Here is a 12,462-nt window from a genome sequence, read left to right as displayed (position 1 = left end):
AATGAATAATTTTTTTAACCCATTAAAAAAAAAAATCACCAATTCAGTTATCTGATCTCGCAGATCCCAGTGATTGGTAGCTGCTAGCAGCTGTGACAGGTGGTGAAGATTGTGGCTTGTGCCGAAAGGATCCTTGGTTTGATCCCGACAACCATCTGAGGGATAGTTGTAATGGTGAGTGCCTGCTGTGCTCACTGAGATCAAATGCCACTTCGGAGGATTAAGAGTTTCATTATGGCCTATATGGGTTATCTTATCTCAGGCCCTCCTGTGTTAATTGTAGACTTGTGAGTGTAAATGGTTGTTTGTCTATATATAGTCACTGCAATTGGCTGGCGACCAGTCCATGGTGTATCCCGCCTCTCACCAAAGTCAGCTGGGATAGGCTCCAGCACAGCTGAAACCATAAGGACAAATGCAGTGGATGAATGGATGGCTAAAGCAGCTATAGGGCAGCACGGTATACAGCCGGCAAGCGTGTCTGCCTCACGGGGGCATGGGTTTTGTCAGAGGAGCACAGTTTTCAACATGCACACACACGCACTAAATTGATTTATTCATGATAATGTTTAATTGTACTGTCTTCAGTACAGTCTTTCAGGCTAGACATCTATGCATCACATATTCCCATTTTTAAAGGCAACAAAGAGCAGTGGAGAGGAATCAACAACATTTCAGCAACACAGTAGGCCTACTGTATATACAACTTTAACTATAAAAGGCTACAGCTTTGGGCTTGCTTGGTTTCATGTTGTGGTTAACGAATGTTAGTTCGAAGCATGCAATCAACTCAAGCTGACATGAACGCCTGCTCTGACATATTTTTATTCATCAAGTTGTTTTTTGATCAGAAGTATTTCCTTTATGGTTCATAGTAATTGTTTCTTGGTTCTAATTGCCTCTTGGCAGGTGGATGGTAACTTTGATGCTGGAATATTGAACAACACGCATTTAGTTCCGCCTTTTGCGTCAGTGCAATATCACAATGTTAATATTTACAGTACATATTGTAGTGCCGGAGAAGTGGCACAGAGTTCTCGTCATGTACCAACATGTTGTACATGTGGTAATCACGTGTCAGTCTTCATGCTAGACATTGTTTCCCCATAATAGTTGTGTCTGTGTTTTACTCACCTGTTGGTTTTTTGTTGTGTTGCTGTAACTAATCTTTGAGATCAGAAATCGGTCCGATGTCAGCAACAAGTATCGGCTCGGATCAGACTGGATCTAAAATCTCAGCTTTTACCGCTTACACAGCGCCCGAACAGCATGCAAATTCCATGTGATCACAAACACAGGTTGCTCAGGTGCTAAATAGTAGCAAGGAGTAACGTACTGTACTTACTTGCAGATGCATTATATAATTGTGTCAAAGATAGCTTCATTGTGGCGTGTCCAAACCCACGAAAGAAATCATTAGACGTATTCAGCTTGGTATCGCAGACTTGGCTCATGTCGAAACCGTCCTCCCTTTTTCGTGTTTCACCTTTCGTTTTGTTTCTACTGCAACTTTGTGAGTTCCACACTGAGGGACAAATAAAGGAATAACTTATCTCAAGTCTTCGCCAGTAGGTCATTGAAGGCGCCGTGGTGCCGCCTGTCACAAAGCCAGCTGAAGATTAGCATTTCAGGAAAACACTTTGACCTTACGATATTATTATCATGCGTGGCGTGTGTGCACGACGCATTATTGGCAGAGCACAAGATATACAGAATGCAGAGGGTTTAGTTTTGCCAAAGTCCGAAGAGCAGAAGGCACAATTTTGTAAACACTTAATAATGGCAGCGGCATGTTGAGCGACTGGTTAGCGCATCTGCCTCACAGTTCTGAGGACTCGGGTTCAAATCTGGTCTCGCCTATACGGAGTTGGTATGTTCTCCCCCGTGCCTGCATGGGTCTTCTTCGAGTACTCCAGTTTCCTCCCACATCTCAAAAACATGCATGGTAAGTTAATTGATGACTCATTGCCCTTAGGTGGGAGTGCGAATGGTTCTTTGTGCCGTATGGTGGACTGGCAACCAGGTCAGGGGTTCTCACCTTTTTTTTTTTTTCGTTCTTTCCCCAGGGTATCTCACCTAAAGATAGCTGGGATATGCTCCAGCACACCCCTGACCCTAGTGAGGATACACGGTAAGGAAAATGGATGGATGGATGCCTGCAACCCACACAAAAAGGCTCCGTGACACAGTTTTAGGTCCCCACCCACCAGTTGAGAATCACTGCTAAACTATAGTGTACATTTATATAAACAAAAGAAGCATTATTGTATTTATGAGATTCACAAGTCATACATATTTATTTCTCATTTTGCTTTGGTAGGACAGGATTTCAGAACCACATACAGTATATCAGTCTTAATTGAAGGCCTTTGAGTTCACTGTGACCAGGCTGAACTGTCACATAATAAGCACAACATTCGATTCAATGAAAACACATTCCTCCAAAATTGAACCTTGATAAAGACTTAAAGCCCAACTAAAGGTAAGCAGCAAATCAGATGAGATGCATAAAAAAATAACTAAGTCAAATAGTTATGTACAATTTAAGATCATGAGTGAAATTCTTGGGGTTTTGCAGCAGCAGCAGTTTATACAGAAAAATATACTGTGATGCATAATTAAAAACATTATTTGCCAATTGCCTTGTTACACTTTCACTCATTTGGCAGCTTTTAAGCTCAATGCACAAAATGTCCAACAGCTTGTTGGTTGTCATTATTACTAAAATGCAGTTCAGTTCAATCAAATTAGCCCAAATTAGAGACAAAATGAAGCAGTTGGTTGTGTTATTGTGTTTACATCACTCTTCCACATGGGGTTCACATTTAGATTTTGATTCTTTTGGATGATGTCAAGCATTTGCCATATTCTAGTGCAGTTAATTGACTTGTCAGTTGAACAACGTGGAATGAATGAGATGCTTAGAGCAGGAGTCAAATCTTTAAATACGATTATTAACATGAACCATAATTCACTCGTGTAACATAGGGCGTAATTGCAAACCTGATGTAAATCTACTTATCCCAAACAGCGAAAACCGCTCATTAATAATAATCTCAGTCCAGCCATTTATTTAGACTGAAAATGAATCTGGGGGGCAGTCCAGATGACACAAATGCAAGCATACATACAGTTTTCATGCATTTGTTATTTTACTTTTAACAATTACATGTAAAGTGCAAGTGTTATGATGTTTATGCATACAGTCTTAGTTAAAGGACTAAACCTTCAATAGCAATTATACCAAGCAATGTCAAATTAGATGAAAATGACACCAAATATTACGCAGTCCCTTGTCAACCATGTAAGCTATTTTAAATTTTATTATTTTATTTTTTTAAAGGAGTTTCTTTGTTCATCAATGTGTCATACAGCCGGACTCCTTCTTTGACTCTGTTTCAATCAATTTCTTCTCCACTTCCACCTGGACAAAAAAGAACACAATTAGTTGCGATTGGAATTGAACCATCTAGGACGAGCAATTAATTTTGCAAAAGGGCCATGTAACAAACTGGAACGGTTGCAGAGGGCCGCGTCATGCTAAGCTCAATTGTGGACAATATAAATTTTCTGACTTTATGGAAAGCAGTAATTGTATTGTTTTAATATGCTGATACTAAAATAAGTGTTCAATAAGTAAGCAGCCATATTAAAATTAAATATTCACATATTAACACTATAGGCACCATTTAATCTAAATAACAATTTCTGCAACAACCTTTCTGTATTTTCAAAGTCTGCTGACAGTATGCACACCCACTGCTAAGTCATATTAGCCATTGCTAGTTGAGACTCACAAATTATTAATGGGGCAAATCCCCCCCTTCCCTCCATCAAGCTGAAAATGAGAACGTGGCTAACAGGAGGACCACTGTTGAAAAGATAGTTGCTAGACGAGTCGGAAAAGACTTTAAATATAGTCTGTGGACAGGCTGGATGTGAGCTGTACTTTGCCCAGGTCTGATCTAGACTACATTATATATACACCTAGCAATTACACCCAGAGCAAATAAAAGTGAAAAATATACGTTTTTTTCAGCATACATTCAGGGACAGGCAAAGTTTACAGTCACAAATTGGAAGCAAAATAGAGGTTCTGCAAGAACAAAGGTGTGTGTGGTCCAAACCCTGGTTTATTAATTGAGATATGTGTCTGAAGACTGCTATTGAAACATCTTACCTGACAATGATAGCGTGTCCAGCTGGTCACGTGTTTCAGCGGCTGGATGTCATTGACCGTGCCCAGTGACTTGACTGTAGTCTGTGACACGACGGCGCCCATAATCTCACATTCCATTGTGATGAAAGGATACCAGTCGCTTGGGATTTCCTGATCAGATCCCAGCTCTAGTTTGCAGGAGAATGAATGAGGATGGTCGACTGCTGCAAGGGAACAAACACACGTTCAAGCTTTCATGCACTCGCCTGCAAACTTAAAACTTGCACTCCACAAGAAGCAAAGATTAGGACACACCGTACAGAAAGAATACAACTTTTTAATTTTAATTTCATTCTATTTCTATTTTTTTTTTCAACAATCGCATCTTATCCTGTTCAGGGTTGCTGGGTGCTAGAGCCTATCCCAGCGCTATATTTGGGCTCCCCAACCTTTTTCAACCTGAGAGCTCCTTCTTGGGCAATGATGCCGTACTGAAGGGCTACCAGTTTAATAGACAGTTCTGAAATAACAAATCTGCTTAAATTACCTTTAACTATGTATTATTAATATTGTACATTAATGATATTCTTCAATGGGAATACACTAATTATGTTCTCACAATAATGAATAATGATTTAACAAGACAGGAAACATAAGTCTCAATATACAACACTTTTTCTATAAATCACTACAACTACTGGATCACTTCTAAAACATTCCTAAGAATTCACAATGTCCCTTCATTTGTGAGCTATGTTTAGCATTGACCGGGGGTTACTCAAGTGATCCTTCGGGGCTACCTATTGTTATGATAAAATGACCAACAAAAAACATTTAAAAGATGGGTGAAGCACTTCCTTAAAGAGTATGCTCTGTGATTTTTAAACACACACAAAAAGTTTAAATGAGGGTTATTGAAACAGTTGATTGACATGCTTCAAACCTGCTGATTAATGTAGTGGCTGGTTTCAGGTCAGGGGTGCCACATTTCGTTTGAGGGCATTTGAAAAATCCCAAAACTGTTTTGACTTTCCAAAATCTCTTGGTACGATGAAGCATTCAGATTTTCTATCACTGGAGCTCAGGGGCTAATATTTTGGACATTTTCAACTTTGCGGGAACAGTTTGAAGATGACCTCTTCCTGTTCCAACATGGCTGCGCATCACTGCACTAATCAAGGTTCATAAAAACATGGATGAGAGCATTTGATGTGGATGAACCAGACTGGCCTGCACAATCCTGACCTCAACCCTATGGAACACTTTTGGTTCCATTAGAGTGGAGACTGAGAGCCATGCCTTCTCGCCCAACATCAGTGTGTGACCTCACAAATGTGCTTCTAGAAAAATGGTCATGAATTCCCATAAACACTCCTAAACTTTGTGGAAAACCTTCCCAGAAGAGTTTAAGATGTTATAACTGCAGAGGGTGGACCGATGTCATTATTAAACCCTATAGATTAAGAATGGGATGTCACTAAAATTCGTACCAGAGTTGAGGTAGCTGAGCGAATACTTTTGGTAATATAGTGTATATTACTTGGTGGAAGCACTGCTCAGTCAAGACTACGTAGGGTACGCGTGTTACCTGTGTTCTTTGCGGGGAGTCTGTCAATCTTCCACACAACAGCAGAATAGACGTTCTCATATTTGATGCTCCCGACTGACACCTGCATGACAGGCTGTGACTGTGCAGTGCTGAAGGAACCCAAGCAGGCATTTCTGTTCATACGGGCCTTTAGTGACCTCTGGCGCAGCAAGGCCGCTGTTTGTGTTACTTTAACCCATTCACCCGGTACCGGCACTCGCACTTCTACATTCTCACACAGTGGATACATGTCTGTCAGCCCCATAGTGGAGAGGAATGTTGCTGACATATTAAGAAAGGCCTGTAGCTCCACATAGGCACCTTGAACTGAGACCACAGCTTTTATAGAGAAAGGTATTTCTGTGCAACCCAAAAACATCGTCTTGTACCGCATCAACTCCACCCTACATGCATCAGGGGGGCAGAACTTTAACAGTCTGGAGGTCCGAAATTCTGTTTCATTCACGCACTTGTGAAAGTGGCAGTCTGTGATCTCCAGCCAGAGCTCACTGCCATCTTCAGATCCATAGCTCGCATTTGAGCGCAACAGGCCGAGGTCATTTAGGGCGAGAAAGCAATCGCCGACTCCATTCAGGAAAGCCAGACAGTGAATCTGCGTGAAGGCAGTCCGCTCCATGACTCCTCCAAACTTATCTTGTTGGACCCATATGTGGTCAGTGATCTGCAGCGACAGCTCCTGCTCCTCATAATTCCGCCTGGGCTGGTGGAGCATGGACAGCTTAAAGATCTCCTCCTCCATGGAGACTACTAGGTCTTCCATGTCTTTGTGTACAGTTGAGCCAAACTTGAGCAGTTGTTCAACTTCTGCTTCATGATTCACCTCCAGCTTGGGGTGGTAGCGTTTCTTTTCAATGTAAGTGAAATGTTCAACTTTGACTGTGAGGACTTTGCGGGGCTCACTGTAACTTTCTATCTTGAGGTCAGAGAGCCGACACTGAGGCAATAGTTGGAACTCCTTGAAGGGCTTCTCAAGCCCTTTCTCATAGTACATCTGCAGCACCCCCCCCGGTAACAAGCGGAGGTAGATCGGTCCCCATTGTCTTGAGGACATGCGGTTCTTTTTTTCAGGAATCCTGAGCATCACAGGCCAACCATCTCTCCTGTGGCTACGAAATAACCCCCGGGGGACAAACTGAGAGGGACCCTCAGTTATCACCTCACATTTTGAACTGAGGCGCCTCTCCTTTCTCTCGTGTCTTTCTGTCTCTCCACTGTTGTCCGATTCTGCTCGGAGGCCTTCGATTTTGTTGCAAACGAAAGACAAAGCGTTCTGGAGATGATCACGTGGAGGCTCACTGCCATCTTTGGCCCGTATAAAGAAACGTGGTAGACTGTTGTCAGATTCAGAGTCTGAAGAGGAGCTGTCCACATCAATGCTGTGTCCAGAGTTGTCCCAGAAAGGGTTAAAGTGTCCAGAGTTCCCCTGGAAATTAGGGAAGGCGTTTGGTCCATCTGAGCTTAGATTCAGGGCTTCTGGTGCAGAAGAGAGAACAGAAGAAAGAGATGTGCTGCTAAAGCTCTGGAAGAGGTTGCTCGTCTCCCTTGAGTTGGAGCGAGACGTGACGCTTGGAACGCCACTCATGGGGGTGCGAAGGGGCGTGTTACAGGGAACACAGGAACCTCCACTGAAACTTGACTGGCTTTGAGGAGATTCCAGAGAGCTGTTGAAGCTCCAGGAAGTGTCTCTTATAGGTGGAAGAACTAATTTGAGACCATTGGGACGTGGTAGTGCCGCTTTGATGCATCCTGGTGACTGTAGGGGCTTCTGTGGAGAGGAGAGTGGTGTGTTATCGTCTTCAAATGTAACCCAGTTTGAGTGATTGGTCGAACACATGGCTGATAGCACTTCAAAACAACTGGTCCTGCTTTGCTTTGACAACTGTCCTACACTGAGGAATTCTTATCTGCAAGAAAACAAATAGGAAATAGGAAATAATTAGAAAATCACACAAAGATTAAAAGGAAAACGAAATGTATTAAACAGATTTTCAAGCGAGGACAAGTATAGTACATGTATTCAAATGAAATACGGGATACAAATGCAAACATATATGCACATGTGGCAGGGTCAAATGACAAGTGTTTTTTGTGACATCAAGTCTGCGATTTTTTCAGTACCATACTGTGACATTTGGCAGTGAGGTGACAAGTGATGCTTGTCCGCTGTAAGGTTGCCTTGGTGCACTGTAACCTTACTGTTGAAATAAAATAAGTCAGCGCGATAGCTTTGTGTTAGGATGATACCACTGTTGTCCTTTACCTTGAATGTAGATGGTGCGAATTGACAACTTGGTAAAATCAAGAGACAATTTGCCACCAGCTGAGAAAACTACATAAGAATGAACAACATGGACAATAAACATAAGTATGTATCTTAATATATCTTTGGGATACTCCGACCTACATATGGATTTGACACTTAAACTGCAAATCATAGCACAGCTTATGTCAGCAACACATCTGGATGAATTTTTCTGTTGGCATGTTGCCTCACTCATGTTAATGCTAAGCTACAAGAAGTCTAAAATGTACTGCAAATTTTAATGTGCATGAAAGGGTTTTCATTTCAATCTCTGCCATGTTCAACATGGGAAAAAAAAACAGGAGAGGAACCAGGGTACATGGTACAAAAGCTTTGGATGCTTTGGAAGGAAGAAGCTGCATAAGAGTTAGAACCCTAACATAGAGTCATTTCATATGATTTAAAATTAATATAAGGTTTCATCATCCATTTTCTACAGTATACCGCTTATCCTGTTCAGAGATGTGGAGAGCTGAAGCCTAATCCAGCTGACTTCAAACAAAATGCATTTTAAATACAAAAAAAAAAAAATATATAAAGTTACAGCAATATTTCTAAAATAGCTGATTAGTACAGAGGATTTGTACAAACTATCAATCACAATCTATTTAAGTGACCTCAGAAGAGACAGAATACATTCCCCATGTCTGCTGCAACTGAACTAATCAATTCCATTTTAAGGAGACGTCCAGTGTGCAAATGAATTGAGCTACAAACAAACCAGGAAGTCAGCCTTGGTATGTTGTCGAAAGCTAAATCCAAGCTTTTCCATGAGTTCATCCCCTCCTCTACATCTCATGATGTTTTTCTAGGCTGAACTTCTGCTCACTAAGCAGCACAGAAATGAAAAGCATCTAAATCTGTAGTGGACAAAAGAATGAATTCCATACATTCCTTTGGGACAAACAGCCAAGCACACAGGAAATAGCAACAAGCTCTTATTTGTCTGTACATACAGCAAATATTGCCTAAATACAAGTTGATCAATTTGGGAGAAAACACCCACAATGTGATGAACACATTATAAATACAGCTACGTATAAAATGCATGTCAGCCAAACAAACTTAAACACATAACACACTGGAGTGAGTCAAACAATAATTGTAAGATGGCACCCATCTGTTTTTTAAATGAGGCCACCCCATTTTTGACATCACAGTCATCAAAGCTGCATTACAAAAACTACGAGTAGGAGCATCATGTGCTGATGGGTGAGCAATTACATCAAGCTCAATCATGTGGCAAGTTAAACCAAACCCTTCAAAATACGATGAGTTCAAGTAAATGGAACAGTAATTCCATGCGGGGGGTTATGACAGAAGCTAGAATAACTCATTAGACTCTCATTTGATTAATGTTGATGTGACCACAGTGAGTGTTATCAAGTGCAGAGCAGAGAATGCGATGACCCATTTCCAGAGGCAAAGTGTCAACTCATCAGTCAGCGAGCAGAAGAGAAACTGCTGCTCAGCAGACACTGGAAACACAACATGCAACAAGCATCACTAGTTAGCTGTGATTAATCACTAGTTAGCTGTGATTAACTTTCATTCCAAGGACCACAGCTCTTTTCCCCCCTATTAAAACAAACAGTGGTAAAATAAAACGCACCACAAGAATTAATAAATGGTAGTGATTTAGAGCAGTCCCTTTTTGCATTAAACGTCACACTTTAAACACAAACAGTTCAGAATATTTTGGTTTTTTTGCACCTATTTTTTTTAAAGCCAAATGCTCACAATTCACAATATAAGGTACACCTGCACAATCTACTGGGATCCAATACAAGCTCTGTATAAATTCTGTCTTCACGAAAATATACACTATACGTTTTAATACATTTGACATTATGCATATGACGTTGTTGTTATTGTACATAACAGTAGATGTTACGATGATGATTTATGTAAATAGAAGTGTTCTGAATCAAACATGTTTCCAACCTAGTACATCGCTTACATTTGCATGCAACGCTAAAGAATGAAGAACGAGCCCAGTTATTAGATTGTGCAGGTGTACCAATTGTTGTGACCCCAGTGTGTTTGCTTAGTTGTAAATTTAGTTTGGCAAACGGGCCGAAAGTTGGCGATGTTGTGATCTTCAGAGTGGATAGAGGTACGGTGAAGATCAGGACATAAATGAAAATACAGGACAATCACCACACTTCCGCTCCTCGGTAACTGCAGCCACTGACACCCACAACACCATCGCCCGGGCTCCGTGTCGCGGACACGCAGGCCCCTTTCCGGGCTCGCGGCTTCACGCCATTGTTTTTCACTTTGTGAACTTTACACTGAGTTTAGCCAAATTGTTTAAAGACGTTTTAACAACAAACGCCACTGGACTCAATCCCTGCTTTGCTGCGACTGACAACAATCACTGGGTGGGGGGGGGGGGGAGAACAAAAAACGTTCGTCCAACTTGGACCAAAGTCGGACTTTCGGCGCGTTGGAACGTCACGCGAACTAATCCCAACTCCGCACAAAACATACACGAATGGTGCCAAAGGCAAGACAAACTTACACATTCACAAAGGTAGTTCACTCTTCGAGGTCATCACTGAAGTTTGATGGACGCTGACGTCGGCCGGTCGGTTCTCTTCAAAATGGCAGAGTGAGAATCCCGGCCTGGAGTGTTCACGCTCCCCAGCACTGTCCTGCGACAGGACACTGCAGGAAGCAACAGAGCCGCGCTGCGTTCAGGAATGTGGGAAACCACACGCTTCAACTGCTCTTCGATTTCTATTCGCCAGGGGTGTCCAAACTTTGTTCTTTGAGGGGCACATTCAGAAAAATCGAACGATGGATGGACCACTATTAAATTATTCGACTTTAATTTATGTATTAAACACCGTATAACCAATCCAGCAAGCAAAAAGTTTTTTTGATACATATTAATTTGTATTTATTTTGGAATAACTGCAAGGTCATAGGTTTTTTTTAGAGGTGATAAGGCAGTAAGTTAAGGATTTTGGGGTGGCCCACAGACCTAAGCCAAATACCATCTCCACAATGAGTACCAAAATGAGAGGAATTTATAGTAAACTGACAAATTATAAAGCAGTGACTTATGGATCATTAACATGATGTAAAAATTGAAACTTGATACGAAGCTGAACGTGGAGGAAACCATTTTTGCTTCTGAAACGGAATGAACTTTATTCACAGTTATGGATGTATTATATTACTATTTTAGTCTTTGCCTAGCTAGAAAAGCTAGACTTAAGTTAGATAAAACCAATTCATCAATAATATTAATAGTTGTGTCATGTGACAGTGAAGAGTTGTCTGTCTCTGTGTGTCCTGTAACCAGTCCAGGGTGTCGTCTGCCTTTTGGCTGAAGTCAGCTGGGAAAGGCTCTGGCTCCCTGCAACCCTGAACAGGATAAGTGGTATAGACAATGGATGGATAACAACAACTAAAGAGGTGGGACAATTAAGCCTCCTGATACACCACTTATTCATCAAGGATAGGGCTCGAATGCTTAGCTCCATTCCCTTTTGGAAATGGTTGCATGGTGGGATTAGCTTGCTGTGCCCTTTCAACCAGAAAGAACATGAAAGGCAATCAAACCCCTTCGATATCATCAGACAGATCCATCCCTCCATTTGGAATGTGAGAGGAAGCTGGAATATCCACAAAAAACCCACACAAACACAGGGAGAACATGCAAACTCCACACCCGAAGGCCGGAACCGAGATTCGACCCCAGAACCTCAGAACAATGAAGCAGATGTGCTAACCATTTGTACAAGGTGCTGCCCTTCATTTCAATTTTGGGGAAAAACTATGAAATGGCAATTTTCTTGTACAAAGTAAAGCATGGTTGGATGAGTTTGCTGTGCCGTTTCAACTTTGGAAGGACATCAAACCCCTTTGTGATAAACTAGAACTGAAATCATGAGCCAGATCCCTTCACCTCTGACCTTATTTTTACAGTTCTTCTGAATAAATGGCAAAAATTCTCACACATTCCAGAATCTTGTTAAAATTCACAGAAGTGAAAGTTGTTACATTTGGAAAGGAACTAATTCTGTAGTTGTTTTTCATTTTCACTTCCAGGCACCACAGTCCTTAAGTAATCATGTACTTTATATTGTAGTGAAATGTACTGTATAAAGTGAACCACATGCTCACACTTATCTCAAATAGTTGAGATTGTGAGTTTTGAAGTCTATCAAGTACTTAAAGGCACAACAAGCTACAACAGATTGACACAGCATATTTTATAAAAAGATTTTGCCTTAAGAAAGTGACACCATTGAATAGTATTCTTGAAACAATTTCTATGTGAAATTAAATATTGTTACCTTATTTCCCAGTGGTCAGGGTAGGTCTTTGCCTAAAAAAGCCCTCACAAATACATTAATGAGAAGGCTCATACTAAGCCAC

At 41.3% G+C, this 12,462-nt stretch overlaps 1 protein-coding gene and 1 long non-coding RNA gene across 3 annotated transcripts in view; one reads left to right on the top strand and one right to left on the bottom strand.

Moving 5' to 3' along the window:
* Positions 1 to 65: 65 nt before the first annotated feature.
* The window catches only part of LOC133485641 (uncharacterized), a 16,792-nt gene continuing 4,395 nt past the window's right edge, over positions 66 to 12,462 (top strand). Inside the window, exons 1-3 of one of the 2 annotated variants that reach the window (XR_009790742.1) lie at positions 66 to 174; positions 2,067 to 2,131; positions 11,384 to 12,456. This is a non-coding gene — a long non-coding RNA (uncharacterized LOC133485641). Of the gene's footprint in view, positions 175 to 2,066; positions 2,132 to 11,383; positions 12,457 to 12,462 lie in introns of those variants that run through there. The other variant, XR_009790743.1, reaches the window with a different exon arrangement.
* Positions 2,279 to 10,753, bottom strand: LOC133485638 (stonin-1). Its single transcript, XM_061789672.1, has 4 exons — positions 10,595 to 10,753; positions 5,748 to 7,672; positions 4,181 to 4,383; positions 2,279 to 3,424 (listed from the first exon to the last, which is right to left on the bottom strand). The coding sequence occupies exons 2-4, from the start codon at positions 7,600 to 7,602 to the stop codon at positions 3,359 to 3,361; spliced, it is 2,124 nt and encodes a 707-aa protein (XP_061645656.1). The 5' UTR covers positions 7,603 to 7,672; positions 10,595 to 10,753; the 3' UTR covers positions 2,279 to 3,358.

The sequence above is a fragment of the Phyllopteryx taeniolatus genome, chromosome 11 (genome assembly GCF_024500385.1).
Source record: "Phyllopteryx taeniolatus isolate TA_2022b chromosome 11, UOR_Ptae_1.2, whole genome shotgun sequence".
Lineage (NCBI taxonomy): Eukaryota > Metazoa > Chordata > Actinopteri > Syngnathiformes > Syngnathidae > Phyllopteryx > Phyllopteryx taeniolatus.
The sequence above is the reverse complement of the archived record's forward strand: the minus strand, read 5'-3'. Positions and strand labels throughout refer to the sequence as shown.